The sequence below is a fragment of the Primulina tabacum genome, chromosome 5, assembly GCF_025594145.1.
Source record: "Primulina tabacum isolate GXHZ01 chromosome 5, ASM2559414v2, whole genome shotgun sequence".
NCBI classification, from domain to species: Eukaryota; Viridiplantae; Streptophyta; class Magnoliopsida; order Lamiales; family Gesneriaceae; genus Primulina; species Primulina tabacum.
The window spans coordinates 4,498,673-4,515,677 of record NC_134554.1 but is presented as its reverse complement, the minus strand read 5'-3'; the positions used below and the strand labels follow the sequence as shown (position 1 = coordinate 4,515,677).

General features: G+C 36.3%; 5 protein-coding genes and 1 non-coding gene across 6 annotated transcripts; all 6 read right to left on the bottom strand.

Annotated features, from left to right (window-relative positions):
- Positions 1 to 1,857: 1,857 nt before the first annotated feature.
- LOC142547375 (uncharacterized) lies at positions 1,858 to 2,805 on the bottom strand. Its single transcript, XM_075655633.1, has one exon. It carries the CDS (start codon positions 2,803 to 2,805, stop codon positions 1,858 to 1,860), a length of 948 nt encoding a protein of 315 aa, XP_075511748.1.
- A 1,185-nt stretch (positions 2,806 to 3,990) lies between these two features.
- LOC142545714 (replication protein A 14 kDa subunit B-like) lies at positions 3,991 to 5,455 on the bottom strand. Its single transcript, XM_075653058.1, has 2 exons — positions 5,056 to 5,455; positions 3,991 to 4,292 (listed from the first exon to the last, which is right to left on the bottom strand). Exons 1-2 carry the CDS (start codon positions 5,312 to 5,314, stop codon positions 4,228 to 4,230), a joined length of 324 nt encoding a protein of 107 aa, XP_075509173.1. The 5' UTR covers positions 5,315 to 5,455; the 3' UTR covers positions 3,991 to 4,227.
- A 599-nt stretch (positions 5,456 to 6,054) lies between these two features.
- On the bottom strand, positions 6,055 to 10,034 carry LOC142545713 (ABC transporter B family member 29, chloroplastic). The gene is made up of 10 exons (XM_075653057.1): positions 9,410 to 10,034; positions 9,215 to 9,301; positions 9,005 to 9,112; positions 8,476 to 8,742; positions 8,121 to 8,204; positions 7,607 to 7,823; positions 7,408 to 7,493; positions 6,813 to 7,000; positions 6,610 to 6,739; positions 6,055 to 6,443 (listed from the first exon to the last, which is right to left on the bottom strand). The coding sequence occupies exons 1-10, from the start codon at positions 9,995 to 9,997 to the stop codon at positions 6,306 to 6,308; spliced, it is 1,893 nt and encodes a 630-aa protein (XP_075509172.1). The 5' UTR covers positions 9,998 to 10,034; the 3' UTR covers positions 6,055 to 6,305.
- Positions 10,035 to 10,710: 676 nt separating this feature from the next.
- LOC142545712 (putative small nuclear ribonucleoprotein G) lies at positions 10,711 to 12,396 on the bottom strand. The gene is made up of 4 exons (XM_075653056.1): positions 12,247 to 12,396; positions 12,133 to 12,155; positions 11,020 to 11,141; positions 10,711 to 10,913 (listed from the first exon to the last, which is right to left on the bottom strand). The coding sequence occupies exons 1-4, from the start codon at positions 12,279 to 12,281 to the stop codon at positions 10,851 to 10,853; spliced, it is 243 nt and encodes an 80-aa protein (XP_075509171.1). The 5' UTR covers positions 12,282 to 12,396; the 3' UTR covers positions 10,711 to 10,850.
- A 174-nt stretch (positions 12,397 to 12,570) lies between these two features.
- Positions 12,571 to 12,650, bottom strand: TRNAL-UAG (transfer RNA leucine (anticodon UAG)). Its single transcript has one exon. It is a non-coding gene; the product is annotated as a tRNA-Leu (tRNA).
- A 619-nt stretch (positions 12,651 to 13,269) lies between these two features.
- LOC142545711 (vacuolar protein sorting-associated protein 55 homolog) lies at positions 13,270 to 16,827 on the bottom strand. The gene is made up of 5 exons (XM_075653055.1): positions 15,782 to 16,827; positions 15,654 to 15,705; positions 14,751 to 14,790; positions 14,092 to 14,176; positions 13,270 to 13,853 (listed from the first exon to the last, which is right to left on the bottom strand). Exons 1-5 carry the CDS (start codon positions 15,790 to 15,792, stop codon positions 13,670 to 13,672), a joined length of 372 nt encoding a protein of 123 aa, XP_075509170.1. The 5' UTR covers positions 15,793 to 16,827; the 3' UTR covers positions 13,270 to 13,669.
- Positions 16,828 to 17,005: the final 178 nt, after the last annotated feature.

The following is a 17,005-nucleotide window of genomic DNA, read 5'->3' as shown; positions in this document are numbered from 1 at the left end:
GTGATGTATTGGAGTCCATGTTCTTAAACGACGGCACAAACAAACTAACAAATTAAACGTTAAAATCTTCCAAAACAAAAATATATCAAATCATATAATAAATTTTATTATGCCACTTGTCCTAGTCTTTGTTATATATTACACTGGAATATATGTTTAATTAATATCGATCTATAAACAATAAGTAGATCGAAAATTAGTGTTGTGCCCGGAGATATTTTAGTACAAAAAATCAATGACACTGCCCCTGTGAGCCCAAAAAGCGTACGTGAGAGGGCAAGGGCATATGTGAGAGGATGGAGCTACTCTCCTTCCTAAAATATCGGAAAAGCGTAGGATTTTCTATGCCCACCAACTTCCCAGAAAATTTACTTCGAGCTTTTACAAACCAACCAAAAATTTGATCTTTTCTAAATAGGGATCATCGTTATAATAAAAATCAAAGTTTAGGATAGCTCTCACAATCTATTGATAGGGAACGTTTTGTCAAGTGCCCTGTTCCCTTATCAGGGCCACGTATGACTAATAGATTCTATTGTTTAAAATCTCCCTTATGCGGACAATGGAGAATGCCACAAATCTCCGTATACTTGGTCATAATGGACTCCATTCTAAAATCGTCTTCTATTAATGCTACTTCGACATATGCTTCGACTGCGACTTGGTTGTTAATATTGGAACACGTAGCCATAAGTCATCATTACCCCTTAAATTAAGCGGGTAGTATCAAGTATAAATAGTGTTCCTTTGGGACGTCATCCGAAACAAGAGGGTGGTCTAATTGGGGGTAACGACTGGTGACAGTACTCGTGGAGCCTCCGAGGAGTAACTGGTTCCCCCGTCAATGACACCAGACTAGTTGGGGGGAATATTATTATGATTAAAGATATTGATGTTATTTTCGAAAGGTTCATCCTGATGAAAATTCTCGTATAGAATTATCGTCATAAAATTTGACTAATCGCGAGTCGGTGCTTAAGTAAGAAATAGAATTGAAGGCGAACATGTATGATGAATCCTAATAATATCCAAAGAAAAAATGTCATAAAAATGGAAAAGAAAAAGTCTAAATAAGATATCCAAAAAAGTGAAAAGAGAAAAGTGAAGAAAAATGAGCGCAAGAATAGTTGCAGATGAGTAGAGAAGAATCCGAAGATAATTCATGATTTTATGTGATCTTTTTTCAGTTTAATTTTGGTTAACTCCTATTTTTCTTTTAAGATCGTCGTTGGTTCTAAAGATCATTATATAGTGAAAAAGATACCTCATTACATACCTTTTATATTTAAATTTCTTAGGAGCAATATAATCTTTTTTCCGACGAAAAGTATACACAAACAATTATTTATGTTATTTAGATCATCTCGTGAGAATGATTCACATCTATATATATAAAAATGTATTTTTCTACGTTATATTTGACATGTTTCTGTTTTATGATATTAAATTCTAGTCCGTGATAATCAATATATATATCAACTGTAATTGATATACGAGAAATCAATATGATATATTGAGATTTGAAAAATATTAATGTTGTGGTCCTCTAAAATATTGTTATATCGAGGTGAGTCAGTTGGGGTTTGTTTCAACCTACCCGTGCAGGCACTGCCTGCACGGACAATGAACGGCCCGGATCACTAAATTTTTTGCTTATTTTGTTCTTACCCCACACACACATATACAATTTTTACCAATCAACTTAATTTTCAAAAATTAAATATTCACTTATTCTTCATAAATTATGAAATGCTTGCGAAATAATTATTTTCAAAATTTTGGATTACACACACAAAATCCATCCTGGTTACACAGCAACTAATTATAGTACAGCCCGCCACTACTCCAGCCACGCGATCACCGTCTACCGGTGATGGACACGCGCCGATCAAAATCAAGCGGCACCGGGTACACCTGGTTGAGATCCTCCGCCAGCCAAGACCCAGAATGCCGCCCCGAAGCAAAACGCTTCATCCCTCCTAAACCTGGCGGCTCGGACGCTGCTTTGGTACTCGCAGTACTCTTCCGCCGCGTTTCAACCGCCGCAGGTTTCTCCACCTGGACCTCCGCCACCTTGCGACTAGAGGAACGTGCCGGCTTTTTATGTTTCTTCTTCGATCGGAATATACTCATTACCTTGGAGCAAAAACCGGTCTTTTTCTTCTCCTCCTTCGCAACACTTGTCTTTGATTCCACCGCTGGCTTCTCATGGCAGACTCTAGATTTCTCTGCCGGCTTGTCGCTTCTTTTCGTTGAGTTCGACCTCCGCCGGCCACGCTTCGACCTGACTCTCCCTGTACATGAGACCTTCGGAGAACCCGGTTCAGTGACAGCAACAGTCGATTTCCCCGCGGACGCCATCCGTTTGGGGAACAGCCTTGCATTCGTCGACGACTTATAGGTCCTCTTGCAGCTGGAGTCTACAAAATTCGCCTTCTGCGTCTTGGGCAATCCGATAATGGAAGCCTTCGACCTCAAGTTAGCAGAAAACCTCTGAGAATTTTGGTTAGAGCTTGTTGCTTTGATGTGGGGGTTCAAATTCGTAGAGTTCGAGTTGCCTCTAGTCGAATCCTTTCGCTCGTAGAAAGCGTTGCGATCGAGCCAATCGTATTCTGCATCTTTCGATAGCCAGAAAGATTCCGGTGGGTCGTCCGGATGCACGATATCGTATTGGACGTCTTCATGATCTTCCGACGAGTACTCTTCTTCATCTCCGTAGTCGGCCAGAGTTTTGCATGATATTTTCAGGTCGTTGCCTTCGCCTGAACGGGCCGTGATTAAGGCATCAAAATCGACTTGAGGCATCGGAGAAACGAGGAAAATGGCGGTGCTAAAGATTTATCTTTCAGGGAAGAAAGTTAAGGTGAGGGACGAGTTGATAATGGGAATGGAAGGCCTAAATAATAATAATATGCAAACATTTCATATTTAGAGTAGTGTCATGTTTTCTTCGCATTTCTTTGTATTTAATATTTTTAACAACTTTTTTTGAATTTTTTTTTTTAAATTTACGATAAAATCCAGTGTTGTCCGAACCTCATTGATAGTGACCAGTGATAAACGATAAAAACTCGTACCTTCTACATCTTACCACAATCCAATCACAATTTTTTAAAATAATTTTTCTATTAGGATAATTATTATTAGACTTCATTCGATGTAAAAGAAAAAAAAAGATATTGAATTCTTATCTTCATCTTATTATACACCTTCAACATTTATTCACCAAATAAATCGGTACCCAACAATTATCTTTTGGATAACTACATCACCTTGCAAAGCTTTAAATAACATAATCTAAGCTCTGACCGATTATAGTATTAAGTCTATGTCATTGTACAAAAACTTACAAGTACATCTAAATAAATAAATTGTAGAATATATAAAGCAGTAGCGAAATAAAAGGAAATTTTAGAAAAAGCTAGAAATATTTAACAAGAAAAAAATAAAATAAAATTAATTAATAATAATAAAGCTAATGTTATTATTATGTTAGCTGTAACCACATTTAATGTATAAAACGTATTCAAAAAATAGTACGAATAACATAAATTAGAGTAGAACAATACCCTAATAAAATAAAAATAATAATAAATGCTCTGTCGTTGTGAACTGTAAACATGTATCGATTTGTCATATTAATCGGCAAACAACCTTTTCCGAGTCTCATTTTGTTATATCCATTTACAGTTTTACAATAGATTAAAAGAGATCAAATAAAATTCTTTACTTTCGATGAGACCTGCGCCTGTGCCACAGGTATTTGAATGGCTTTTTTTAAATGGATTTTGAACGGCTTTAACTTTTACTTTTGTTTCTCACTTTCTTGTTTGGTCAGACTTCATACACACCTATTGATTCTAGAAACAAAGGGAAAGAAGGTATATATATCATATAGATAATAAAAAACTTTTTGACTTTGATAACATGTACATTATATATATTTTTACTTTTTGAATCTCAGTTTTTTTTGTTATATTCAAGTTTTACACAAGTCCTTTTCAGCTTTATTTTCGATTCTTTTGGGGGGTAAGATTATAATAATTACCTCATTGATACAGATACAAATTAAGCATCATATATGCTTGGATCATTTGTGGTTGAATCATGAAATTTTGATTAGAAGAAAAGAGAAACTCCTTCGTTACACACAAGATAACCAAGCAAGCTAGGTATGATGGAAACCTGATGCAGATTGTGTCCACAACATCATGGAAAAACCGCTGCTCAAATGAATAATTGTTTAAAATCTCCATTGGCAAGTTGGCATACGGAGTTGTAGCTGCTTGTATCTGCATACAACAATGAAGAATCACTATAACACTCTTTTGAATAGGTAACTATGCAGCTTCATCGGTAGCAAACTTAGTTGTAAATTACATTCTACGACGTAAAAAGCAAGCAAAAAGCTGATCATACATAAAAATTAATTCTATCGACATCTAAAGATCGTGGTATCTACGCACATTACATAACATATATGATATATATAAACAACAATTACGATAAATGATCCTCACTAGCTTTCTATGACCGCCTTGATTCGAATAGTTCACAAGCCAACCGTGCTCATTCTAGATCCCTTGGCTAAACTTAAGGTTGCTGTTGTAGAAAATTGTTTCAAACCAGTTGATTCGTTTAGCAATCACCCTCAAATCATCACTTATACCCTATGATACGCATATTCTGAAAATTGATCCGTGCTGAGCCAGATATGGCAAAAACACAAGACAAAACTCCAGCATAGACCAAGGATATGTGTGGTAGATACAATCAGACACCCTCTGAAAACCAGGTGATACGCATATTACCGGAAAGGAAAGCGCGTCCAATCACCGATCATTTTCTGAGGATAAATATGTAGGCAGGGTATTTGAAACGGGGATACAAGGGGGCTCATACTCTCTACTCTTCGCATCTGATAATCAAATTAAGTGAATACATATGTGCGCTAAAATGGCCGATGAAACCAGCTACTGAGCAAAAACGATGCAAAAATAAATTAATTAAGCAGGGAAAGGAAAAGCCAAGAATGAGTGAGATGGTTTCACATACCTAGAGCGTCACCGAAGTTGGTCCATATCTCAGCCTTGATCGACTGGTTGGTATCAGCAACGCCGATGACCTCAACGAAAGTGGTAAGCGGGGCAGGGGGGTGGCCTTTGATGACCAGCTGCTGTTCGTCGGTGGATTTCCCGAGAACGGAGCCGCCGCCATCAGATCTGAGCACCTGAATCGCCGCCCTAACCCTCCGCCCTACGTGCATCCGCAACAGCTCCGCGTTCACAAATACCGCGGGGTTTGAAGTGTCCATATCCTTTGGAAAACAATAGAAAGGGAAAGAATGACAGTTAGGATTGAGGGGGTAAACCGTAAACCTCTTCGATTCGACGTTTACGAGACGGCTTCTTGGGGAGAGAATTTGTGGGGAATGGCGCTAAATATTCCCGCCACTGATATTGCCTTCGATTGAATTAAATTAAATCAATTCATTAATTTAGTTTGATTGATATGATTTTTATTTCAAATAGAATTTGTTTCAATATTATTATGTTTGTTTTTGGTAATTTTTCTTTTTGCTATGAATTGAAAAAAACATATGTAATTCTATATTTAATAAGAGACATCCAAGAACTCGAAATTACAGATCTTTAATCATATATCATATCTGCGTAAGATCTGACAACCTCGTGAACTTTATTATTATCTGATCTCATTCAGCTGTATCAAAGATCTTTGATCACAGTGTCTTGATCTGAGTTCAAATGCAATCCAAATTGCAGACATTGACTCTGGATAATCTCCCCGCCACCTCTTCTCCAGAAAAGCCATTGAAAACTATTAATGATAATAGAAAATTCATGTGCTTTCTCAAATATTTTTTTCCATTAATTTTGCGAATCCAAACACATATTAATAGTGTTACGAGGTAAAACAAATCCTGGTAACGATCAGAATTTAATTTGGCAAAAGAAGATGGTTGGAGAGCACTACTCGTATCCATTTATATTGAGATAACTGGTGTGTTGTGAAGAGTTTTCATCAGTGTCCGAATAAACTGAATTAAGAGTTGCTTTCAACTAGCAAAGTTCTCGGTGAACCTTCTGAAAGGAGATGCAGATATTTCTGCCTTCATTAAAGCATACACGTCCCTACGTGAACGAAAAGGATTCATTACTAGCATCTGAATATAAGATTGGCTGCATTGGAGCCTTACAAGTTGCTCTGAATGAGGTCTGGCCCATGCGTGAGTTCCTACTATGTTTGATGAAACAAGAACATCGCATGGCTTTCATGATTTTGTACTAAACTATGAGCCCGGTTGATGCCAATGATCCATCCATGAGAGAGGTGCGACTGAGCTCTTGCAGCTTCCCGTTGTTTAAAAGGAAAATTCTTTCAGCCATCAGAACCGTCTCCAATCGATGAGCAATGACCAACACCTGAATATATCAAAATAATCATTAGCATTTATCACAGGAATCGTGCTAAAAAATTTTGGTGACACGTGATCAGATCACATGGCAGATAATAGAGGAAAACGGGTCCCAACAACATCACACAAAATGCGAAGAAACGTGAGCTAAAGATTATTAAGGAGAAGCTTACAGTGCGGTTTTTCAATAGGCGCTGCAGGGCTTGTCTCACCAAAAGCTCAGATCGGCTGTCTAGGGCAGAAGTTGCTTCATCCAAAATCAGAATAGATGGATTTTGATAGAGTGCTCTGGCAATAGCTAACCTGAGATACGTATATGAGAGTGGAAATCTTAAATAATAAACACCAAAGTCACAAAATCGAGAAAATTACATACCTTTGCCTTTGGCCTCCACTAAAATTTGAGCCCCTAGGTCCAACATTGGTTTGGTACTGATCAGGAAGATTTCTGATGAATTCATCCGCATTTGCAGTTCGAGCAGCAAGTTCAACTTTGCCCATATCAATACCGTTAATTAGATCCCTATAACCAATGTTCTCAGCAATAGTCCCAGAAAATAGCACCTGATATGGAGAAAAATCTCGTTACACAACTTTCAGAATATATGCATTTTTTACCCTCACAAGTTCAAATCAACTAATCCATCCAGTTAGGTTTTATAGGCATGAAAATTAAATTTCAATCTTTTATGGTTAATTCACTTTATCAAAACAAATTGACATAATAAGGGTAAATTCTATTTGGCCCATTCAATAACATAACCCAACAGTGGAGATAGAAGTGGGTATTCACAATTTCGGGGGGGGGGGGGGGGGGGGGGGGGGGGGGGCGGGTAGGGGACCTTTTTCTACTCGGCAGCATGCAGTTTTCTTGTATTAAGCAGAATAAATTTCTAAATTACATTTCTTTTTTGACGGATTTTATTAGCAAGAAATAAAATGGAGAAATGTAGGTTGTGCAAGACGCTTACCGTGTCTTGAGAGACCAGCCCAACGATTGTCCTTAAGCTGTCCAACCGTATATTTTTAATGTCATAGCCATCTATCAATATTGAGCCTGAAAATTTTAAAATTCAATCTCATAAAAACTTGTGAGATGCTAGCAGTAGTTCTTTAGAAGAATAATCAGTATGAGTGAAACTATATCAATAATGGGCCTGCAATGCTCACCAGAACTAGGATCATACAAACGAAGAAGAAGTTTCACAAGAGTCGTCTTGCCTCCTCCTGATGGCCCAATGAGAGCTACTGTCTCTCCAGCTCTAATGTGGAGGCCCAGATCATTCATTACAAGAGGCATATTATCTCCATATGAAAAGGAGAGGCCACAAAATTTCACTTCTCCGGTAATGGAATGCAATTCAACTGCATCAGGTTTTTCAATCACCTGAACACAGCATCATACGGAATGGCCGAATGGATAAGCCACACATTTGTTTGCATTTCTAATATTATCGAGCACTCATTATCCGAGATCTTGTGAGTGGACCAAAATTATTTAAAGGACTTCTCAAGCTCTAACACATTACAAAATATATAAAAACATAAAACTGTCATGTAGCATTTAGAAATAAGGTTTTTATTCCTTATCAAGTTTCCTATTTTCGGGATAAATAAGACAAAGATTGTCCCACACTGAACCCAAAAACAAGAAGGAAATGTTTATTTGAACATAAAAACTTACCTGAGATTTAAACAGGGCCAAATCAAATAACCGCTCAATAGCTGGTTCTCCTTGCTTTAACTCGTTATATGCCTTTCCCACATCCTGCGCAATTCTTTAATTTCAGATTGATACTTTAATGCAGCTGCATAGAAGAAAAACCATAATATCATGGAAACATGTCATTAGAAAACTTTGAAAACTGAATTTTGCTGTAAGACGATGAAGGTACCTAAAATGACGAAGTGATTGGTGGTGCTAAAATAGGTGTAAAAGTTTAAAGGTTGTTGGATTCGTAACAAGCAAAAGTATCACAAAAAAAAAAGAAACAAAATGTAAAGTCTCTTTGTAAACCTCGTTCAATAGATAGCACTACCTGGATTGGCTCAATCAACAACACCAGATATCCGATGAAAGAGATCAAAGAAGCACATTCGAACAAACCTCTTGAGACTATCAAGGATCCAGCACTGAACATGAATAACACCCCAAAAAACATAATTTGTACAACCTGAGGCATTAACACCTTCGTTTGCTTCTTCCTCAAACATGCAGATAGGTTGGTATAAGCAAGGGACTGGAACCTCTTTTGTTCATGGGATTCCGCATTATTGGCCTTCACGAAAAGAACTGAAGGAAATACCTGTAACAAAAGAGAAAAATGTTGGTTTTGTTCTGAACAATATATCAAAACAAAGACCTAGAGTTGAGAATTTCTCTATTAGGACAGAGGAGCAAACCTTTAATTGTATGAAATTAGTGAACTTATTAGCTAACAAGAAATACATGCTTCTCTGAAGAAAGAGCCAAGAAAAAGGCAGATTACCGATCAAGAGTAGGACCATCCAGGCAGAAAAACACAACAAAGAGTAAACTACATTGAATAAAAGTTCACAGAGTCATACCTCGTTTAGGTAGGCTGACAAAGCAGCAGTACTAAGCTGCGCTTCATTGGAAATTTTACGGAGATTTTCTCCTAGACATCCAATAATAAGAGCCATTGATGGAATCGCCTGTGGTTAAAAGAAAACTTTGGCTCCATAAGTCTTGCATCAAGAAAAATTTAGATGGATGATTTTCAAAGAAGAACAAAAAATGTCACTGTACTTCCTTACCAAAGCGGAAATAACTGAGAGAACGCGGCTAATCATTAACATCTGAGAAGCCATTGCCGATAGCTGAAGAGTGGTGGGTACAATTGTCTGTGTCGAACAAAATTATAATTGAATGAGAAGCAACGAGTGTAAATTGTAACGTAGGAGTGGAGGAATACTATTTCAGGATTCATGTTTAAAGCGAGCAATCCTCACATTCAGTAGAGAATATACGGTGTCAGCTACATCCGATGCCTCGGCCGTGATCCTATACGCAATATCCCCCGGTAAAATACCATTTCCACCCTCAAAGAAATCCAAGTCCCTCCCCAAAACCCTATTAAACACATAAACCCTAATTTTATATGCACAATTCAACGCAGCTTCCCATAAAAAGGCATGTTGCAAGTAACTCGCAAGAATCCGTGCGAAAACAAAAACACCCAAAACCAAGCCCTCATTTTTCAAACTCCCTAAATCCGCAGTGGTCATCAGAGAAGATAACCTGCCCACCAAAGGTACGATCTTGGAGAGAGAGTAGACCGAAACAGCGCTGCAGAACCAGCCAGAGAGGATCGGGCGCCATTCCGATTGGAGGTAGGGCCTGAGATATAAGAGAGACCTGAGTTTGATTGGTGGAGACGGAAGACAGACGGCGGCGGCGGATGGATTATAGGAGGATTTGAGACAAATGGAGATTGACCGATTAGTAACAAGGGTTTTTTGGAGGTCTAAACGGCCATGGGATTTGAGGTGAAAAAGGGAAGAATAAAATGGAGGTGTCGAATGCAGAGAGACAGCCATGGATTCCAGTAAACATTGAAAGACTTGAAGGCTTAAGTAGTTTGAAGTCTTAATTTTGTGGTATTTCATGTTAAATATATTATCATAATAATTAGAGATCGGTTAATTCGTCTCAAAAAATTTTAAAATTTTGATACATATGAATATTTTAAAATTTTCAATCCATATACTTAATACAATTGCGTAATTAAATTATTAAAATTTAAGTTAAATTCCCCTATATAATGTTAAAGACGATTATTTTTCAAAATATTTTATGTTATGATCTGGGAATATTATAGGTTGTTTGAGGCTTTTCAAAGCAAATTTATTATTTTACTTCTTCTGTTTCATCAATTTGATCATGCATTCAAATTAGTCCTAAATTTACTCTTATAGATATTAACTTGAATTTGACGAACTTTTTCCCTATTTTTAAAGACTTGAAATGTCCTTTACTTATTTATTTAAAAATTTATTCGCCGAAATTTCTTGAAATTTTATTTGCAAGTAGAAATAATAATTTTATTAGATTTCTCACTTTTTAATTTGACGGGATATTCAATAAATGTCATTCTTAAATTTTAACCCAAATGAATTCACAAGTAGCTGGACAGCAAAGTTTAACACTTAAAACGGAACAAAATTAGCTTTCACTTGCAACTTAATTCTCTCAACTTTGAACAAAATTATCTAAATCCCCCTCCATACAAAGCATTAATATAATACAAATATTCTAGCAAACAGGCTATTAATAACAACAGTCGATGATCACAATCACAAGTTCATAAATATTAGGCTTACAACTTCAGCATCCAAGCCAAATTGCAATTACAACTTTAGAGGCTGAATTGCCACAACACAAGACAGAGAATCATTGTGGCCTGGCAACGGGCTCAAGAGCTTCGACTGTAACTACACTGTTTCCCCTGATGACCTACAGTAGAAGCAAATGTTAGAACATAATCCATAGGTTTGACAGCCCCAAGTCAAATTAAGATACGGTTTTTGCAAGAATATGGAACCAGTAGACAGACTCTTACCACCATGCCAATGTCCGTTTTCTCATCTCCATTCACTTCGACAGTATTGTCTATCACAAGGTTCATGAACTGATCGAAACCACGAAGGGTTCCAACCACAGTACGATTGGCATTCAGCTTAACTACAGCACAGTTTCACGAAGTTTAATTTATACATAAATTCCTTGTGAGAACAAATATCGATCAACCAAAAGAAAACTATCATATTCAAACCCAAGCACAGGAAATTATATCATACTGAGGATCAAAGACGTGCAATTCATGACAGAATATGATGACATTTATTGGATATGCATTGTGATCTTTTTATGCAATTGGTATTTTAGATATACCATAATCAAAAGATTTAGATTCATCAAACAACATTTAACGCATATTTCACATACCAACACTTTCAGAAGATTAGGAGTTAAGTAAAAAATTTCAATCTCCAAAATATTAACGCACTTCTCAATTAAGTGAACGCCTTTTCACGGACTAAAAGAAATACTGATAGAGACATGGAGAGAATGAGGGGTTTTGAGAGTTGAAAGAGGAAAAAAGACGATGTAACTTTATCATTAAGTCGTGATACAATTAGATGGAACACAGGCTATACAAGACTTCAAAGATGTGAACCAAGAGGCAATGGAAGAAAACAACCAATCAAAGTACAACACGTTGCTAACCACTAGTTAATTTTTCAGAAAATGGAAGGTCCAACCGAAATCAAATCCCAGCATTGACCATTTACTACCATCAGTTAATATCACAAACGGTTCTCATGTGAACGAGCTTTGTATGGCCTTGCCAACGGACAGCTTGACTCAGTTCAAACATTAACCTTTTTGGGTTCACCTTTTGTTCACGACTGAATCTAATATACTAATATACGTAGCTTTCAATTTTTAGAAGGATAATATCCCAAAAACACATCCAAATTCTTCAAATGTCGGAGCAATCCCTCAACTGAACACACAAATAAAAGGAAAAAAAAACGATAATCCATTCTACACGCATGCCATATTATGCAACATACATAAAACCCAGAAATTGGATAACTGGAGCAAATTAATAAACAGTAAAGTAGATATTTCACGAGAAAATTGAAAACGTGAATGACTGAGGACTCACTCTGGAGTTTCTTGTCCATGTACCTACCGTGAAAACAAAAGTAAATAAATAATAATAAAATCTGTAAACAAAACGCTGGAGAAAATCATAAGTTGAAGAGCATAGCATCATTACTTCTTGAGATCTGGAGGCTGGCCTGATCTGCTCATTGTCAAATCCCAGAAAAAGCCAATGTGAGAAGGGCGTTTGGGTTCGTTTTACGGTTACTCAGAGCCCTAATCAACTGAGGAGAATAAAAACACTAGCGTGTCTGATAAAGATAGAAATTGGTTGGATTGATTGGGGCCCAGCCCAGAGATTTCAACATGGGCCACTAATTGAAGGACAGAAGGAGCCATGGAACCAGGGCTGGTTGGAACAACAGGATAATAGGTGAATGTACCTAAATACCATCGCTTTCTTAGGAATTTGGATTAAAAAAAATGGGTGATAATATATTGACAGCTGTGGGATTTGAACCCACGCCCTTTCGGACCAGAGCCTAAATCTGGCGCCTTAGACCACTCGGCCAAACTGTCATGTTTGCTCTAGTTACTGACAATTAAATTTATATAATTAAATAATATAATCAAAACAAAAGATTAATATGTGAGGATTTTCTTTCTTGAAGATTCATTGTTCGATAAATATTAATAAAATTTTAAAATAATGGGTGATATTTTTAACATTTTTTAAAAAATATAATGATTTGAAGACATAATATGACAGATTTATATTAGGTGAAATTCAAATTTAAATATGTTTTAATTAAAACATATATTTAAGTGTAATTGTGATGTATATAAAATACATTCAAGATGACAGTAATTTCAAATCTCGTCTAAAATCAAATTCTTATTCCAAAATGCAATCTAGCCTCCGGAAATCATCATCATGAAATCTCTATATCATATGTTATACAATTTATAAAATTTTGAGTCATAATAAAAAGCATATAACTTTAGTGTCCGATGTTATTAATCACACTACATAATAAGAGACTTCGAAATACTTTTTTTGTCTTGCATCTACAGCAGGCTTTCATTCTGTATATATCATCCAAATTCTAAATTAGTTGACATTCGTCATGGACGTATCTTTCATTTTCATATTTTTGTTTTAGAAATAATTCAGCGGATAAATTACATGGGAAACCCCTACAGGAGAACGAGTCTAATACGATATCCTCAACTTTAACTCGGAAACAAATCAGGACAATTCCAGTCACCACTGTACAACAAATTAATCAGGGTGAAATCTATTTTTAGACTGTATCTATTATTAAAACAACACACAATCATATGTTTAAAATAATCGACAAAATAAGTTTTACACGGGCAATTAATGAAAGACGGTACTTATATATTCCCCATAACTAAGCACCGCATGCAAATCTTGAGAAACCTCTTGCTCCATCGGAATTATTGGTCACCCACGGTCAAGGGTATAGAACTTCGAACGAAGAGAATTTTGCTGTTACATGGAAAATTCTCTGATGCAGTCCAAATTTTAGACCGATTTACAATGTCGCCCTTTGTCTATTCGATATACAAAAATATTACCACTCATCATCAAGGCTGGCACGATGAAAACAAAGTACTGTGCACACAAATATGATAAATGAAGTGAATTCTATTATCATAGCTCCTGTTCCAATCAAGCCAGCATGCCTAAGAATAATGGGAATGGCCATGCTCCCCACTGCCGATGCCCCGGTCAAGAACTTAGCGCCGTCGATCCATCTGCAGATAAAGGGCATTTATACATGAAAGAAGTTTCATCAAACATTGGTATGTAATACAGTAAAAGAGTTCAGAACTCTTAATATGTCATAAAATGATACATGAGCTGAAAATAAGTTCCCAACATTTTTCAAATTTATACCCAAGATGCAAAACTGCATCACGAATTATGAATCAATTTTCTTGGCAAGGAAAAAAAAAAAAGATAACCTTAACATGTGTGAGCTGAAATACTTACCCACCACCATCGCGACTAATCAGAAACTGAGTGGATCCACCACCAAAAAACAAACAAGGCATGGGAACAAGAACATACATAAGCGCTGCATAAGAAGCTTCACCCAGTAAGTTCAGAAAATAAATAATTTTACTAAAATTTTATAGGTTAAACACAGGGTCATACATATTTTTCCCCCTGAAATGAAATGCAAACTGATAAAAAAAAAGCGTCGAGAAAAAAAATTTGACAAAAAAGACCCTAAAAATGTTATAAAAAAAATGGGGGAAAATACACTTGAGGAGGTCATTTTCTTAAAAAAAACAGTGGACCGAGGTTAAAAAATAAAATACCCCCTTAATTCCTCCAACAATATGTATGAATGAATATATTTATTATACACACCTAAACGAAAACATAATTTTTTTCTCCCACATACTGAAATTAATGAAGTTTTACAAGGAACCTAATTTTTAGTAGATTTCAGGATTGGATAAAAGAGTCAAAATCATAAAACTAAATTTTTTTTATTCACCCCCGACACATTAGTAGACAAAAGGGTAATTTTAGCAGTATTTAAAAAATTACAGGGATATTCTGCCACTTATGCATTTCACAAAGGGGTCATGCATTTCACCCATGAAACGCAAGTAAAACACACACGGGAGCCACGTACTGACCTGAAAGCAGCGGCCACCAATTGCTGTATATAGCACAAGCCTTCAGAAAGAATTAGAGTTGGGACAATTAAGAAGTGCACCGTTCAAACATGGGTGTGTATACGAGTATTTGTAAACCGCACATGTGGCAAGCACGCAAAACATGTGAACATTTCGATGACAGAAAAGCAAGAAGAAAGGTAGATCATTGATAAAAGGCTTTAAAAGGATTTTACATACAGCTTTCAACCAACAAATAGGTGCCCACAAAGACGTAGCTTAAAGATAGCAAAAGGTTTTCTTAAAGTCTGCATGCAGGAGACAGCTTGTCTGACAGTATTGAAAGAAAATCATGGCAATACTGAAAAATATTAGAAGATATATTCCTCTTGACTTGGTAAGATAGAAAAGACATGAACATGATGATAACGCATTATTTGAAATGTTTTTGATAGGTAATGATAAGCAAAGAAGACATGATCATGACCAAGTACAGCATAGACGAGGCTACAGTGCCATACGTCCAAAATTCCATCATCACACAAATGATGAACAATGAGATTATGAGAAAGCTAGCAATCATTATTTACTGCTCCTTGCATGTTCAGATTTTATCAAGCAGATGAAGTTATATCAAGCCCCCGGAACTATCAACCAAAAGAATCTAGTCCTTTCCTTCCTAAGGTCACGATTAGGTATCGTAGGACAAAATGGAAAGGGTACACAAAGAGACAGCCAACCTTCCATGCTAGCTAATTTTTGCATGCTTGTTTGTTTTACAAATTCTGTTAGCTAACTGGGATTGCAATAAGCCTCGTGATATTAAAATATGTGCACCTAAATCTAAAAATAGTTTGTAAGGAGCGATCGAGAACAAAAAAACCACTTTTGGGGCCATAAAATGATCATCAAGGCAAAGCTCACCAAGATCTGGAGCAGGATGCTTGATGAAAACATGAAGGCAAGTCCTGCGAGACTGTTCAATAAACTAATATGATTGATGGTTTATGATACAGAAAAAAATTAAATTCACTTATTCATACTTCACTTACACTGTGTTCATCGACCAGGAAACAATTGATCAACCACAAAGAGTGAAGCATCAGGCCGGCAAAAGGGAACAAAATAAAAGTTCAAATCAAAAGACGAACTAGGCTGTAATAACAACATTTTCTCTTGAATCTCAATTCAAAGAGCAAAAAGATAAACAAATATGATTAATAAAATTCGCTCAATTTGATTTCTAAGGTTTTTTTTGTGTAAGCTTCCTGAAATCTCAATATGGATGAAGCAGATTGGTAGATGCTTAAGTTTAAATAGAATTGGGACAAGTTTTACACAAAATGTAATGGTAAACGTCAATCAGCAGGATGCTCTAGCAACCCAATGAGGCAAAACCACTGCATTTTAAGTCCATATAAAACGAATGTTGATACTTTTGTCACCCATACTCGAAGGTAATTGGAATCTACAAAGCTAGCTGCTCTTTCAGGCTCCCATCTCAGTCACAAGAATGTGAAAATCATTCAATCCCTCAAAATAAATAGCAATACCTCGCAAATACTTCAGCAGTTTATCATATTTCCTACGATATCATCTATCAGCTACATGGCCCAAAATCCCAAAACAACTTCATCAACCAACCAGTTATGCAAGTGAAAGATACGTTCTTTTTAATAGTCCCAGAAATAAAAAACAAAATCTCAAAGGATGACTGGGCCAACTTCCTAAGCCGACTATTTCAGACTACATCTACAGTTATCCAAATTGAAAAAAAAAAAAAAAAAGAAGCTTGGTGTATCATATTTACGACGAAGAAGCTCTACCGATACACGATAACTAAAAACCCAAAAAAAAAAATTGCAATCAATACTAGGACAAAGGATTAGAGCCATTTCTGCGACAATTTATTGATATCTACTAGCGCTTTCCCCCCAAAACGTATAACTTCAAGGCCAACTGCCGGCTAAACATTTGCATAATTTATCAGCAATTACTGCCTTTAAATACCAAAAATCTGATCCAGCTACTACCAATTTCAAATAAAAGGAAGAGTAATGAAGTGATTAACAAGTAAACGAGCAAAGGGGGACGGAAAACCTACCTTCAACGGTCATCGCCATTTCCGTAAAATATGTCTTATGATCTCGCTTCAATACTGCAACTTGAGAACGGAGATTTGATTTTCGAATAATTCGAACGACTACTGCCGGATTCGAGAAAAATAATACAAAGAAATGAAAATTCGTAATGGTATTGGCAAGAAAAGTCGTATA